The sequence below is a fragment of the Arachis duranensis genome, chromosome 10, assembly GCF_000817695.3.
Source record: "Arachis duranensis cultivar V14167 chromosome 10, aradu.V14167.gnm2.J7QH, whole genome shotgun sequence".
Lineage (NCBI taxonomy): Eukaryota > Viridiplantae > Streptophyta > Magnoliopsida > Fabales > Fabaceae > Arachis > Arachis duranensis.
In genome coordinates this window covers 9,999,974-10,016,781 of record NC_029781.3, presented here as the reverse complement: position 1 = coordinate 10,016,781, position 16,808 = coordinate 9,999,974, and the positions used below count along the sequence as shown (strand labels likewise).

Here is a 16,808-nt window from a genome sequence, read left to right as displayed (position 1 = left end):
AATTTTGAAAAAGATTTTTGAAATTTTCAAAAAATAGAAAAAATGAAAAAGATATAATTGTTGAAAAAGATTTTGAAAAGATAAGATTTTTAAAATTGAAAATTTGACTTGACTTGTAAGAAACAACTAATTTTGAAAATTTTTGACTAAGTCAACTCAAATTTTCGAAAATTATGAGAAAAATAAGGAAAAGATATTTTTTTTGAATTTTTAATCATGAGAGAAAAAAACACAAAAATGACCCAAAACATGAAAATTTTGGATCAAAACACTTAATGCATGCAAGAACACTATGAATGTCAAAATGAAGACCAAGAACACTTTGAAGATCATGATGAACATCAAGAACATATTTTTGAAAAATTTTTGATGCAAAGAAAACATGCAAGACACCAAACTTAGAAATCTTTAATGCATGGACTCTAATAAACGAAAAATGCACATGAAAAATAACAAATAACACATAACAAGAAATCATCAAGATCAAACAAGAAGACTTGTCAAGAACAACTTGAAGATCATGAAGAACACTATGAATGCATGTATTTTTCGAAAAATGCAAGAAAAATTTTTAAAGCATGCAATTGACACCAAACTTAAAAATTGACTCAAGACTCAAACAAGAAATACAAAATATTTTTTATTTTTATGATTTTATTATTTTTTTTGGATTTTTATTAATTTTTTCGAAAATAAAGTTTGGAAAAACGAAAAAGAAAAGAAAAATTTTGAAAAAGATTTTTGAAAAGAAAATTACCTAATCTGAGCAACAAGATGAACCGTCAGTTGTCCATACTAGAACAATCCCCAGCAACGGCGCCAAAAACTTGGTGGACGAAATTGTGATTCCTTTGTTATTGTATTTTGTAAATTTCATTGCTTTTTCAACTATGTTTGGACACAACTCCGTTCAACTTAACCACCAAGTGTACTGGGTCATCCAAGTAATACCTTACGTGAGTAAGGGTCGATCCCACAGAGATTGTTGGTATGAAGCAAGCTATGGTCACCTTGTAAATCTCAGTTAAGTGGATTCATAGGGTCAAATATAATTGGATTAGATAATTAAAAGATAAATAAAATAAAAAAAAGGATCGAAACACTTATGTAGATCAATAGTGGGGATTTCAGATAGGCGTATGGAGATACTGTGCTCCTTTCGAATCTCTACTTTCTTATTACATTCATCCAATCCTTCTTACTCCTTTCCATGGCAAGCTGTATGTAGGGCATCACCATCATCAATGGCTACTTTTCATCCTCTCGGGAAAATGGTCCTATGCGCTGTCACTGCACGGCTAATCGTCTAGAGGCATCACCCTTGTTGATGGCTACATCCCATCCTTTCAGTGAAAATGGTCCAAATGCTCTGTCACAGCACGGCTAATCATCTGTCGGTTCTCAATCAGGTTGGAGTAGAATCCATTGATTCTTTTGCGTCTGTCACTAACGCCCAGCCTTCAGGAGTTTGAAGCTTGTCACAGTCATTCAATACCGGAATCCTACTTGGAATACCACAGACAAGGTTAGACTTTTCGGATTCCCGGGATCCTACTCGAAATACCACAGACAAGGTTAGACTTTCCGGATCCCCATGAATGCCGCCATCTATCTAGCTTATACCACGAAGATTCTGTTGGAGAATCTAAGAGATATGCGCCCGGCTTAAGGTAGAAGCAGTCACACACGTTCATAGGTGAGAATGATGATGAGTGTCACGGATCATCACATTCATCAAGTTGAAGTGCAACGTATATCTTGGAATAAGAATAAAAGAGAATTGAATAAAAAGTAATAGTGATTGTATTGAAACTTGAGGTACAGCAGAGTTCCACACCCTTAATCTATGGTGTGTAGAAACTCCACTGTTGAAAGGTTCAAGCATGGCCGAATGGCCAGCCCCCTGAATGATCAAAAGACCGAATGGCAAAAAGATGACTAATACACTAGTAAAAAGTCTTATTTATACTAAACTAGCTACTAGGGTTTACAAGAGTAAGTAATTGATGCATAAATCCACTTTCGGGGCCCACTTGGTGTATGTTTGGGCTGATCTTGATCTATCCACGAGCTGAGGCTTTTCTTGGAGTTGAACGCCAAGTTATAACGTGTTTTGGGCGTTCAACTCCAGATCATGACGTGTTTCTGGCATTTAACTCCAGACAGCAGCATGTACTTGGCGTTCAACGCCAAGTTACATCGTCAATTTCCAAACAAAGTATGGACTATTATATATTGATGGAAAGCTCTGGATGTCCACTTTCTAACGCCGTTGAGAGCGCGCCATTTGGAGTTCTGTAGCTCCAGAAAATTCATTTCGAGTGCAGGGAGGTCAGATTCCAACAGCATCAGCAGTCCTTTTGTCAGCCTTTTTCAGAGTTTTGCTCAAGTCCCTCAATTTCAGCCAGAAATTACCTGAAATTACAGAAAAAACACACAAACTCATACTAAAGTCCAGAAATGTGAATTAACATAAAAACTAATGAAAACATCCCTAAAAGTAGCTTGAATTTACTAAAAACTACCTAAAAACAATGCCAAAAAGCGTATAAATTATCCGCTCATCAACATCTAGTATAATTGAAAAGTTGAAGATAAGAGTGTGACTTGTTCCAATAATATTCCAGCATCATAGTCATTGTCATATCAGAATTCATCATAAATCACATAATACTTCATGTTCATTGTACCCTTTGCACCATATTTGAAGGTTTTAAAAACAGATTTAGAATTATTCCACCAGTGGAAATTTTCACAATAACAGCGACTATTTATTATCAACCTCATCACACCACCAATTCATTAGAACCACACAAATTCCACCAAAATCACATTTGGAGTCTCCACTTTTTAATTAACAGATTAACAAATTCAGATTAAAATCAATTAGCAGTAGCAATAATAAGAATAGACAATTAACAATAACAGTTAACAGTAGCAGCAGCAATAATAATGATTAATTAACAAATTAAAATCAATAACAATTAAAATATAAAAAAATAGTTAATAGTAGTAGCAGCCAGCCAGCAAAAATTAGAAGAGAGAATACTAAACCAAGGCAGCAAGGCAGCAAGCAGAACATTTCCAATATAATGAACCATTAAACAACAATAAAATAAACCACTAAACATCAATAAAATGAAGTAATGAACCTTTAATAAGAAACCAGCAAGGCAGCAAGCAGGACATTTCCAATATAAGGAACCAATAAACAACAACAAAATGAACCACTAAACAGCAACTACCAAGGCAGCAAGCAGGACATTTCCAATATATTGAACCATTAAACAACAATAAAATGAACCATTAAACAGCAAGCCAGCAATAGCAAGTAGCAACAAATCAATAATGCATTTATCTGTAAGTATTAACGTGGAAAAAAGGCTATAAATCAACAAAACTTAGCAACAAATCAACAGATCAACAGCAAGTAGCAACAAATCAACACTAATGAGAAAATCCAAATAGCAGATATAAATGATAAAAGGATATATAAGTAGGACATTTCCAATATATGAACAGAATTACCAGTAAACAGCAAATGGTAAACAATACATTACCTGAATCAGTGGCTCGGGCTCCATATTGACTTGGGAAGAAGGCTGAGTGGGAGACTGGGAGGTGCTGGGTTGAACTGATGATCGTGGCCAGAAGTCCAGAACCCAGAAACGCTGCTGGGTGTGGGTGGTAGCGTCTCAACGGCAATGGCGTGGTGCTTTGCTGCCGTGTCGAGTCAGTGGGTGGTGGCGTGCTTGACTGATGTGCGACGGGAGGAAGGCTTTGTGTTGGACCATTGCTCTGCTCTGTCCGCGTCTTCGCGAAGAGGAAGGCTTCGTCTTGGCCTGATGTGCGACGGGCCGAAGGCTTCGCGGTGGTGGGTGCCGCAGGCAGGTGTGGCTGGGTGCGCAGGTCAGCAGGTGTGGAGATTTGGAGAAGAGAGAGTGATGGGGATTTGGGTGTTAGGGTTAGACGCTCACAGCCTCACAAAACCGAACCCAACCGCACAAAAAACAGCAAAACAAGTTTTTTTTTGGTTTTTTGGTTTTCGGTTATTTCGGTTTTTGGTTTTTCGGTTCAGTCCATCAGTTTAGTTCGGTCTTGATCGGTTTTGAACACCCCTATTAATTAGCACTTAATTCTTTTTAAGTTAGTCCCTATTGCATGTTCTCGTGCATGTGTTTTATACTTTAGTTTATTAGGTAGCTTGTCTTTCTAAAAAGGTGCTAGCGTGTATTTAAAGTAAAAGCGGAAGAATAACATTCATAAGGTTAAACAGATAACATCATTTGTTGAATACACATAACACCCAAAGCTTAGGAAAAAATTAGAAGTAAAAAGTACTATTTTAACTATAAATATCAATATTTCGTATCAATTCAGTATTAAACAATTTTCTTTAAATGCAAATCATAAGGAAGAATATTAGCTATTGAATTCGTATTAAGACTAAATGCAATTAACCTGCCTTTTCTCTTATGGTCCTTCATTAAAATTATCATGTACTACCTTTTAAATAGGTGTGTCGGGCATAGTCTCATCTCCCGTGAGAGTTTTCTTATATGTATTTTTCTTACACCTTGTATTCCGCACAACGCATCCTTTCTTGGTATCTTTACTGCGCTTTTTGTTTAAATTAATTTGAGGTTGACTAAAAATGGGAGATAAAAAAAGACCTAATGCAATTCTAATCTGATAAAGTAAAGTTACTACTCTCAAATGTATTCAGGATTTTAATTCGAAAGTTTTTCCAAAGCTTTTTGGTGTAGACTAAAGTAAAGGAGGAGAGTAACACCCGCAATTTCAAACATTTAACATGCATAAAGTTACACAGATAACATCCTATGTTAGGTATACATAACATCCAAATTAAAAAAAACAAAGAGAAACACGTACGTATTCTGCATATAAAAGAAGAATATTAGCCATTCGAACTTGTATTAATGCTAGAAAATCATTAACTTGCCTTTTCTCTAAAGGACCTTAATCAAAATTATCAGCTAATGCATGTCCAGCAGGTGTGTCGGTCATAGTCTCATCCCCAGTGGGTGTTTCCTTACATGTCCTCTTCTTACACCTTGTATTCCCCCTAATGCATCCTCACTTTGATACTTGATTGCGCTTTTCTGATGGAGCAGACTTCATCCCAATAAATTTTAGAAGACCCTACAGTGAACAAAATATAATCTTTATCTTCGGCGGAGCATAAAAGAGGTGATCATGCGAACATATCTTTCACAATTATCACTATTAAAAAATTGAATATTTATTATATGCCTCACTGAATGCCACATGCTTTCCTCTTCATCCATCGTTTTTAGATCTGCAAGCGTCCAGTCTCTAATCCACGGTTCTCTCTCATTGTATTTTTCTAGATCTCCTTTCTTATTAGCATGGAGATATATTATCTGAAAGTTATAGCAGTTATTATCATCAAAATATATAATAAACTAACAGACAACAGTTCAAAGATTAGGGATCTACGGCTCACCAGCACTGCAAATATACAACCATCCACTGTCTTCTTCCCAACCTCTCAACCCCCACAATGAGCTCATCGTAAATATACCTGGCCCAATAGATCTACCTTAGGTTCGATACATAAATCACAACACATATATGTATGTCTGAAATGGTAGCCTTTGGCAAGGGAAAGAAAAAATACTTCAATACTAGCATGATAAAATGTCTCCAGAAAATAATTCTACTGTCATCGGTCTCCATGGAGCATATGGTAACATCATTTTTCAATTGTTCATGTGTCTTTCCCATTAAGATCTAAAAAATTTGGTTCTCTAATAGTATTTTTGATTTCTTGAATCTCGCCCCTGCCAAACAGAAAAAAGAGTCATCGCGCAAATCTTTATTAGTTAATTTCACATAAAGCATATATTTAATGAGATTAATGTGATAAAATTTTATTTTTGGTTTTGTTCCTATTTTCTTGGAGGGTTTACTTACTATTGTTCGGTAGACGAAACACTGTGCATTGAATTCAATCGTTATCGGGATTTTTCTGGTGCCGACAATCAATGACTTCTCATAATGTCTGTTTGATGATGCTAAGACCACCATTATATCTTGGTTGACAGCTCATTTACATACATATCTTAGCCAGCAAAAGCCCATGTTCTCTACCTCCCTCATTTCTCTTTGATTGCTTCTGAACTTAAATACTTCATAATTGAAGCCACGTAATATGGCGAGCACCTAAAGTCCACTGTTTACTACATAGACTATCATAATAATCACATAGTGACAATTGAGGAGAAATTCAATATTAATATTTATTATTAATGTACAAAACCTCAAGTTAATTTAGCTTATTTAGTTTATTAATTATGTAACAGGTACTGAAAATTGACATTTTATTAATTCATCCTTAACCATTTAACGTATCTTTTCTGGTCCACCAGGTTTTTCTGGCTGTCTTCTTTCCGAAGTGTTACACTTATATGTATCTTTTCGGCTCCTGGTACGAGCCATTCTGCATGCTTGTTTAGGAATACCTATTCATGAGCAAAACACACACACACACTTATTAACCCAACTTCCATAAATTTACACATATAACATCCGAAAATCTAACTAGCATAACATCTCTATTGAAACTTTTTCCAAAACTTGTACAAACCATGTGTATATTTAATTGTGCAGCATACCACAACGAAATTAATGAGTACTCCTAGTTTTATTAATTTATTTTTACTTATTCTTCGTTACTTATGCTTCATTACTTATGCGTACTTATTCTAAATTCTCTAATTTGTATTTACTTATGCTTCATTAGCATCAAAATAGAAATGCAAATCGTTAAAATAGTCATCTTTGCATCTATCAACAATATAGCGACTCCATGAAAGCAAATACCACTTCTCCCTTATATTCTTCATCTCAGTTTGCTTGGAAGCACAATTTTAAAATTAATTAAAAGTTAAAATCAAAAGGTGAAACCCCACCCTAGGTTTGAATAAATCAAAAAGATGAACTAGGAAATCAAAATTGAAAGAAACAAATGATAAGGAAAATTAAATAAGCAGCAAAGGAAGAATATATGAGAGGGATATTAAACAAACCAATAGGGTGTTTCATGTTGAATGAACTCTTATTAGCCATGGCAATAATTCTGTAACGCAAAACAGGGGGTTAGGGTTTTCTGTGAAGAGCAGCAATCAACGATTTGGATTTATCGGAATTCTTTTCTCTGATTTTTTGGTTCTCCCTTTTTCTGAGTTTTTTATTAGAATAGGATTGGCAGAATTTCGGATGTTTTTCTAGGTTTAATGTTTTGAGTTTTTTGGGTTCTACTTGTTTGTAAAGAATTTGCATGTTTAATGAGGGAGATTGGGATGGAGGAGTTTTTGGGATGTGATTTGGAGAAACTGAAACTGAGTTTGAAAGGAAATTATTGATCACAAATGATTAGAAAGAGAAAAAAGGTGCCAGTGTACAATGTGTGTTATCCACGATCTTATCAAGAGACTATGATTCATTAGTAATAATTTTATATTGTATAGTGTTTTTTGGATACCTAGCATAATCGGTACAAAAAATTCTGCATTAGTTATAAAACGTTACTGCCCACACGAACAAGTAAATTCCACCAATAGCCAATATTATTGTATTACAAAATTTTTATCTATAGCCAAGATTCTTTGTATAATTTATATCTGATATAAATATCATTTAATAAATATGTTTTAAATAAAAGGTAAATATCTATTATAGAAAAAAGGTTTAACTATTCTATCGGTCCCTATAGTTTTATTGAATTTTCAATTAGGTTCTTATACTTTTCTTTTTAGAGTCCCTATACCATATCAAATTTTGTAATTAAGTCCCTTCCATGACATAAATAGTAGAATTTAACATAATATTCTGTTAAACAAAATGAATATGCCTAATACTTGACTGAATATTCTGTATAATTTATAGAATATTCCGTTAATTTCAACATTTTTGTCACGGTAGAGACTTAGTTACAAAATCTGATATGGTATAGGGATCTAATTGAAAAAAAATATATATAGGGATCTAATTGAAAATTCAGTAAAATTATAGGGATCGACAGGTAATTAAACCTATAAAAAACAAACTATATATTATTTTGATTTCACACGATATTTTTTAGGCTGGTAGAATAACGAATAATTTATTGTAGATCTGAACTTCATTTAAAGGTTTGCTATTGGTTAATAAATTGTTGCATACATAAGACAAGATTCAAATTTTCGATACTTGTTTAAGAGAACGAGTGAGCTAATTGATCAACCAACTCAGAGTAGTTAAAAAAACAAACTATATATGACTTAAAATAAAAAGAACATAAGTGAAAGTTTGCTTTTAGGTTGGGGTGGCAAACGGGGAAGCCTGCCCTGCCGAAAGCCTGCCGCCCTCTGGCGGGTTGGCACGCCCTACGCCGCCTAAGGAGACAGTCCTAAAACCTTCCCCCTCCTTGCTTAACGACGGGCTGGCGGGCTTGGCCCGCCAAATCTCTCTCTTTCTTTTACCATTAAATGTTAAATAATGTATATAATTTCACAATAATTTCGATAAATTTATAATTTCTAAAGATATAAAAAACATTAAAATTTCTAAATTCACAAACATAAAAGTCTTTATAATTATAAATATGTAATAAACATAATCATAAACCAAGTTTTTTGCAAAAACGTCCCTGGCCAAAAAAAGCATTGGGACCCGCCGGGGAAGTCTACCCCACCTCGCCAAAGCTCATGGTTTAAGTGGTGCGGGTTAGGTGGGCCTTTTAATTTTGATAGTTTCAGATTTTCAGCTCGACCCGTCTTTTTTGACGAGTTACGCAGACCAACCTAGTAGGTTTAGGCCCATTTGCCACCCTACATTTAGGTCTGCAAACTTTTTCTTAGATATAATAACTTGAGAACAATATATTTCTATGTTTATTTCAAGAGGAAAAAAAATCTTGCGCATTTAATAATCATAGAAATTACAAGTCCCCGTTTTGGCTATTTTTTTAAATATTGAATAAATTTTGGTGTAACATTCCATTATTAGCTATGAAGCATAGACACTTTGCTGAGTTGCTGTGTCCGCATATCAAACATATTTCGGACACGACACTTATCGACACTCCTCCGTCACACGTGTTTGTCGTGCCCAAATAAAAAATAAAAAATAAAAAAATTTTCTTCGGACACACTTAGACATACCTAAATATCATTACATATCAGCGTGTCCAACGTAACCTTATTCTTAACATGTATTATTGAAATGAGTTTAGAAATAATATATATTATTATTTATTAAAACAAAAAATATTTTAAATATTTTATATAATTAAAAAAATATTAAAAATTGTTAAAAAATTATTTTATATTTAATATCAATAAAAAATTAAAATGCTTTTGTTATTTATCTAAAAGATACTTTATATTTTATATATATGTCTTGTCCCCGCATTTTATAAGATTTTAAAATTTGTGTCCGCGTGTTCTGTATCGTTTCATATCCTGTATTCGTATCAATGTCCATACATTATAGATTATTATATTTTATGGTGTTTCTTAATTAGAATGTAATTTCTAACCTTAAAATAAACCCGTTATAGAAAAACAAGAGGATAGATATTCACTAAAAACATAAATGTGCATTAAACGCACATGGTTATTTATCTCTATTAAAAACAAAATATTTTCTATTTATTAGCTAATCTAATTGAGAGAGATACAGAGAGTTTGAAGAGTAATGAGAATTGAATTATTTGATTCTTAGTGTGAAAGAATATAACACCTTTCTATATATAGTTGTACTAACTAATTAAGAGTGTTATTTATATCAATACCTTTAATACGTCCCTCTCCTCAAACTTAGACAGGGTTCATCAATAACTAAGTTTGATTCTGAATTTCCAAACAATATAATTCATAAGGGTTTTGTTAGTATATATTAGCTATTTAATCTTAGGTCGTATATGCACAACAGATATTTGTTTTTGATTTACCATGCCATTAAGAAAATATAAAAAATTCGTTTAGTACCATTGAATTTACCAGCGAATTAATGACTAAAATTTGCCGATAAATTTATTACAGATTTTACATCCAAAACAATTCGACGGTAAACACTTCGCTGGTAATTATTTATCGTCAAATTTACTCTTTTGATGATAATTTGCGGCAAAATTAGCAACGGATTTTAATATAAAGGCATAGAAAACATCTTGATGTTTACTGTCGGATAATTTTTTACGGTAACTTTGGTGCCACGTTTTATGATTTTGCGACACATTACTATCAGATTTTATCCAATCACGGCTTTATTTTTTATTTAATTGAATGAATGTTACCGTCATATTTCTTCGACGGCAGTTTTAATTTAATTTAAATTTTTTTGCTGAACCTGATTGAACTCGATATTCAACAATTAATAGTCAAATCCCAATTAGTAAAAGTCAAGTAGCAATTTATCTAAAAATAATGATCTATAGATACTATAAAATACCAAGTTTACAAAATAAAAATACGAAGGAATAAACTGTCATTAAACAAATCAAAACAAATCCTTAATGACTACGGGTCTTATAGTCATCGTCGTCGTCATCCCCCTGGTCTTGCTGAGGCGGTGGTCTAGGTGGTGGTGCCGGTTCCTATCCTGGCTCCTGTGCAGAGAAAGAAGAGCCCCCTCCAACAATGCCGCTGTCGCCAGCAAACATTTGCTTATAGTACATCACCATCTGTCCCTGCATCCGCTGAATATGCTCCAGCTCCTATCTGAGCTCCTTTTTCCAAGATTCCTTCTTGCATCGCGAGCATCCCTTGCTTCCATGCGTGCAAGGATCTCGATATACATCTCCTTTGATTGATGCATCTACTGAGCCTAGTCCTGAAGGTTCTAGGTGAGGCCGAGAACGTCCTCCCACAAATCAATGACGTTGGGATCGGCAGGACTAGTGGTTGAAACGGATGAAACCCTCAAGGTGGACATGTAGAGGTTGCCAGCGAAACCCAACTTCGGATGCGGCCTCACGCGACACTGCATCAGGATCGACTATTGAAGCATCGAAGGAGATGGATGAGGAAGTTATGCAAACTACCTAGAGGAGGGAGGAGCTCCAGCGACAAAGGGAGTAGTGACATCAAAAGTGATGTAAACAATAGTGAGAGCAGTTCAGTTCCATTTTAGGTGACAATGCATGGTCTACGCCAGTCCACAAACTCTTTGGAGAAGAATGCAGGTCGTCGGCGATGGCATAGGGTGGCCAGAAGGGCTGCCGGAGGTAGAGAAAAGAGAGAAAGAGAGAGAAAAGTGGTGGAGAAAGAATGGTGTTTTTAATATGGAAATGGGAGGGTTGCGCATTTTGAATTGAAGTCACCATTACTTTCAAATTTACCAACGAACAAATCCAAAAGTAACACATTCAATGACGTCAAAACGCAGCATTCCATTTAATCTGTTTATCGGAGAATTTATGCTTGGGTAAATCCGCCCCTAGTTTTTCCGCCTACTATTTTATTTTTTGCTCAAAAAATTACCAGGAAATTTACAGTCAAAAAATAAATCCTCTGGTAGCATTTGGGCTTGACGAATTTGACGCGAACGTTGTAGTAAATCTGGCAATAAATCTGCCGCTAACATGCGACGCTAAAGCCGACGGTATTTAGCATTTTTCTTACCATGGGCTATGAAGGACAGGATTGGCAACTAGTTGATAAGCACTTAGATTGTAGGTGGGATTTATTGAGGAATTTGTAGCTCTTGAAGGAGTTGTTTGATGGAAATGAGCTCGATTAAAGTTGAAGCCATGGCTCCATACTTATTCTCTCTGCCGTTGCAATTAAGCTTAGTTTGTTTGTGACATTTCCAAGAAATTAGGTTAGTTCCCAAGCAGATAGAGTTTTCGGTAATTATTCTCGATCATCCATGTCACCACCCCAATCCACATCTGCAAATGCTAAATGTCTAAAATTGGTACACTTAGTAAATATTCAAACCGTGATTTGCCATACCTTTGAGGTATCTAGGAAGATGTTTGACAACTTTTCAATGAAGCATTATTGGAGATAATTTATTGAATAAGAAAGGTCAAATTTGGTCTTGTGGTTTCAAATAGTGTAAAATACCAACAATAGGGAGATATAATTTTGGATTTTCACATGGTTTAGAGTCATTGAGATGCAATTTCTAATTTGACAACATATGATTTGGCATTGAATTTGCCCCTCACTAAAGCCTAGTCAAGGATTTCATAGGCATATTTATGTTGAGACAATAAGATCCTTCCATTAGATAGATAATTAGCCTCTAATCTAAGAAAAAAAATTAAACTTTTCGATGTCTTTGAAATAAAAACTAGCATTAAGTTGAAATTTTAATCTTTTTTGGGTTGTTTCCTATAAGAGCTATGTCATTAACATAAAGAAAAAGGCAAGGAACTAGTTTGATGTTTTTCTCACAAAAAGTGAGGTATTAGATTTGGTATTCACAAAACCAAATTGATGTAGAGTAGATGTGAAGGTTAGCAACCAATCTCTTGACCAAAGATGTAGTCGAGTGTGAGTAGCCTTTAGGTTGTTGCACATACCTAATCATGTAACTTGCCATTTAGAAAGGCATTATTGAAATCAAATTGTCAAAACACCCAACCTTGAGTGAGGGCAACGGTGATGAGCATAATTCAAATAGTAGAATGTCTTATAACAAAGCTAAATATATGGTCATAATCTACACCCTCAGTTTGGTGGAAACCTTTTCCAACAAGTTTGACCTTGTATTTAATAATTTTACTTTTATTTTTTCTTTTAACAGCAAACACCCATTTGCATCCAATAATGGTTGCATTAGGTGGTGGTATGACTAAATTCCAAGTCTTAAATTGCCTAAGAACTTTGAATCACTGTTCATCACTGCTTCTAATGGGGACTGCTCAAAGTTTGAGAGATATTTTTTGGAATTTGCTCGATCAAATCTAGAGTTTTAGAAGCAGTGAGGATCTGAGGGTGTTGTTTAAAGGAATTTGATCTTGTGACCATTGAGTGAGTGTTATGATGGTGGGGTGGCTGGGATAAACAAATTTTTATGCTAATTTGTTTTGGTGGACAAGATAAAATAGGTTTTAATGGTTGTGATGGGTTAGGAGTGTCTATATCTCAAGTTTAGTGATACCAGTATTAGAAGAAAGTAAAATCTTCATAGATGTAGTTTGTTCATCAATATGAGATACTTGTGTAATAAAAGGTCGAGATGTAGTTTCTGGCATTTCAAGAATTTGGAGAGGTATAATAGGTGTTGGAAAAATGATGTTGGAAGAGATGTTAGTATCAATTTTATGTGATGAGAATAATGCTTGGTAAGAGAATTTCCTTTCATAAAAAATCACATGCCTTGATTTTACTGATTCTTTAACCGTGTCTAATGCTAAGCTTGTCGTAAAAGTCTCATCGTTGTGGTGGTTGAATCCATAAAAGTTTTGGCTGTGGATTTAGCAGCATTATTGAAACTTTGTTTGAATTGAAGATGTGCTTTTGATGCATCAAGATGATCTTTCATGCCAAGATTTTGGATCTTAAGCCATGCATAGTGCTTCCAGGTATTGTAGTTATTACTGTCAAGATTTTCTGCAACTGGAGATAACATATGTTTGGTTGAAGTTAAGCCAGAGAGAAGTCATTGTTGTGCGAGTAGAAGCTTTGATAAAGGATCAAAAAGGGTGAAAAAAACCGAAAAGAGAACAAGGTTTCAAAATTGGCCCTTGATACTATATTAGCTAATTTGAGTGAAAGAGAAACAGAGAGTTTAAAGAGTAATGAGAACTAAAATTATATAATTTTTAGTGTGGAAAACTACAACAATTTTATCGATATATAAGTAACAGAATATAACAACGTTCTGTTGTAAAATAAATAAATAAGGAAGAGAAAATAAATATAAAATAAAGAAGTATAAATAGAATATTTTAGTATTAATATCTACCAATATTATTATCTCAATATAATAGAGATGATTCATATATATCACTAATATCATATGTCAAACCTAATTAATTGTAATCTCTCTTGATAACCTAAGCAACATTGAGAAATAGAGCAGCCCACATAAATTGGCATCCACCTCATACTTATCACAACACTTTCTTTTGGATGACCATTTAGGATTATGCCTCGTGAAAACCTTACTAAAGAAAAATCCAACGGGAAAAAAATTTTAGTGAAGGAAAAAATAGTACAATATCCTTTGTGATGGGGACTGCCTCATTAAAAATCTTGTCAAGAAAAATCCAATAGAAAAGAACCTAACAAAGGAAAAAAGAGTACAATCTCCCCCTCTTGTCGACATTATTTAATATCTCAAAATCGTCGCATCCCAATTTGATGTACCAATTTTTCAAAGGAGGAGTTTGAAAGTGACTTTGTAAATAAATCTGCTAGATTATCGCTTGATCGGATCTGTTGGACATCAATTGTTCCTTGATTTTGAAGATCATGAGTGAAGAAGAATTTAGGAGAAATATGCTTTGTTCTATCACCTTTGATGTATCCACCCTTAAGTTGAGCAATGCATGCTGTATTATCATAAAATAGAATAGTTGGAGGTATTTTTCTATTAATCAGTCCACAAGATGATAGAATATATTGGATCAAACTCCTTAGCCAAAAGCACTCGCGACTTGCTTCATGTATCGCTAGTATTTCAGTATGATTTGAGGATGTCACTGCTATCGTCTATTTCATGGACCTCCATGATATAGTTGTATCACCATATGTGAATAGGTATCATGTTGGAGATCTTACGTTATATGGATCAGACAAGTATCTAGCATCTGCATAGCCAACTAATTGTGACTTGAATTCATATGGACAAAACAAACTCATATCCACTATTCCATAAAGACATCGAAAAATTTGTTAGACTCCATTCTAATGTCTTTTGGTTGGAAAGGAACTATACCTTGCTAGTAACTTCACAGCAAATGGTATATCTGATCATGTAATATTAGCAAGATACATTAACGCTCTATTGGCACTGAGATATGGTACTTCAGGACCAAGAATATCTTTATTTTCTTCTTTAGGAAGGAATTGATCTATTTTCACATCCAAAGACCAGACAATCATTAGGGTACTTAATGGATGTGACTTATCCATACAAAATCTCTTCAAGATATTTTCTGTGTATGTTGTTTGATGAATAAAGATCCCATTTTTTGTATGCTCAATCTGTAGGCCGAGAAAAAATTTAGTCTTTCCAAGATTTTCACCTCAAACTCTTCTTTTAAAGCTTTTATAATTGTTGGAATCTCTTCAGGGGTTCCAATGATATTTAAATCATCAACGTATACAACAATTATAATGAATCCAAATGCATATTTCTTTATGAAAACACATGGATAGATATCAACATTCTTGAATCCGTTTTTGGCCAAATACTTAGTAAGACAATTATACCACATTCGTCCGGATTACTTTAGACCGTATAAAGATCTTTGCGATTTGACTGAGTATTACTTTTGACTAAGTATGACTGAGTATACTTTGGAGATTTTCATAAAGATATCATGATCTAATGATCTGTATAAATAAGTTGTCATTACATCCATTATATTCATATGTAGCTTATGATAGGTGAATAAACTGACCAAATAGCACAATATTATTGATCTATTACAGTGGAATATGTTTCATCGTAATCTATACCGGGTCTTTTTGAAAAATCTTGCACTACAAGTCGAGCTTTGTAGCGTACAACTTCATTTTTCTCACTTCGTTTTCTCACAAATATCCATTTGTATCCAACATGTTTTATATCTTCTGGTGTACGGACTACAGGTCTAAAGAGTTAACGTTTTGCAAGTGATTCTAACTTAGCCTTCAGAGCTTCCTCTCATTTTGGCCAATTATTCCTTTGTCAATATTCTTCGACTGTTCTTGGCTCAAGATCCTTACTTTCATGCATGATGTGTAATGCCACATTATATGCAAATATTTTCACAATTTTCAGAATTTTTAGGTACCTGAACGTCTTCTGACGTCAAAACTATATTAGAATTTTAGACAACTACATGTGTCTTTACTATGTCTTTATTTTTTTCAACAAGAATAGCATTTACCTCTTTTTTTTCGAGAATTTTTGTCTTTGAAACCGACAGGTCTACCACGTTTCTAATGTAAATTTGTTACGGTAGCCATTTGTCCGACTGGGACATCAATTCGAATTGGAGAATTTTCACCTGGTAGGATTTAGTAATCCTTTTCATATCAAAAAATGCATCAAACAATTCATTTGCTATTTTTTGCAAATGTATATTCTTTTGAACTTCTAGTTTACATTACCCTGATCGAAGATCTAAATACATCAAGGATTATGCATTCTAATTAAGTTCTTTTTCAAGAATCTTATACTCTCCTCCTAATGTTGGAAATTTTGATTAATGGTGCACGAAATTGCAATTACACTTTTGCAATCCCGCACAACTAACCAGCAAGTGCACTGGGTCGTCCAAGTAATACCTTACGTGAGTAAGGGTTGATCCCACGGAGATTGTCGGCTTGAAGCAAGCTATGGTTATCTTGTAAATCTTAGTCAGGATATCAATAATTATCAGGATTGATTGTGAAAAGTAAAAGAACATGAAATAAGTACTTGTTTTGCAGTAATGGAGAATAGGTTGAGGTTTTGGAGATGCTCCATCCTCTAAATCTCTGCTTTCCTACTGTCTTCTTCTTCAAACACGCAAGGCTCCTTCCATGGCAAGCTGTATGCAAGGGTTTCACCGTTGTCAGTGGCTACCTCCCATCCTCTCAGTGGAAATGTTCAACGCACCCTGTCACGGCACG

The 16,808-nt window shown here is 34.3% G+C and overlaps 1 protein-coding gene across 1 annotated transcript in view; it reads right to left on the bottom strand.

The window, feature by feature from the left end:
* LOC107469059 (uncharacterized) overlaps positions 1-5,555 on the bottom strand; it is a 13,328-nt gene extending 7,773 nt beyond the window's left edge. Inside the window, exons 1-2 of the mRNA XM_052255548.1 lie at positions 5,489-5,555; positions 3,561-3,980 (exon numbers count right to left, since the gene is read on the bottom strand). Coding sequence (XP_052111508.1) covers positions 3,561-3,980; positions 5,489-5,555 — 487 coding nt within the window. The remainder of the gene's footprint in view (positions 1-3,560; positions 3,981-5,488) is intronic.
* Positions 5,556-16,808: the final 11,253 nt, after the last annotated feature.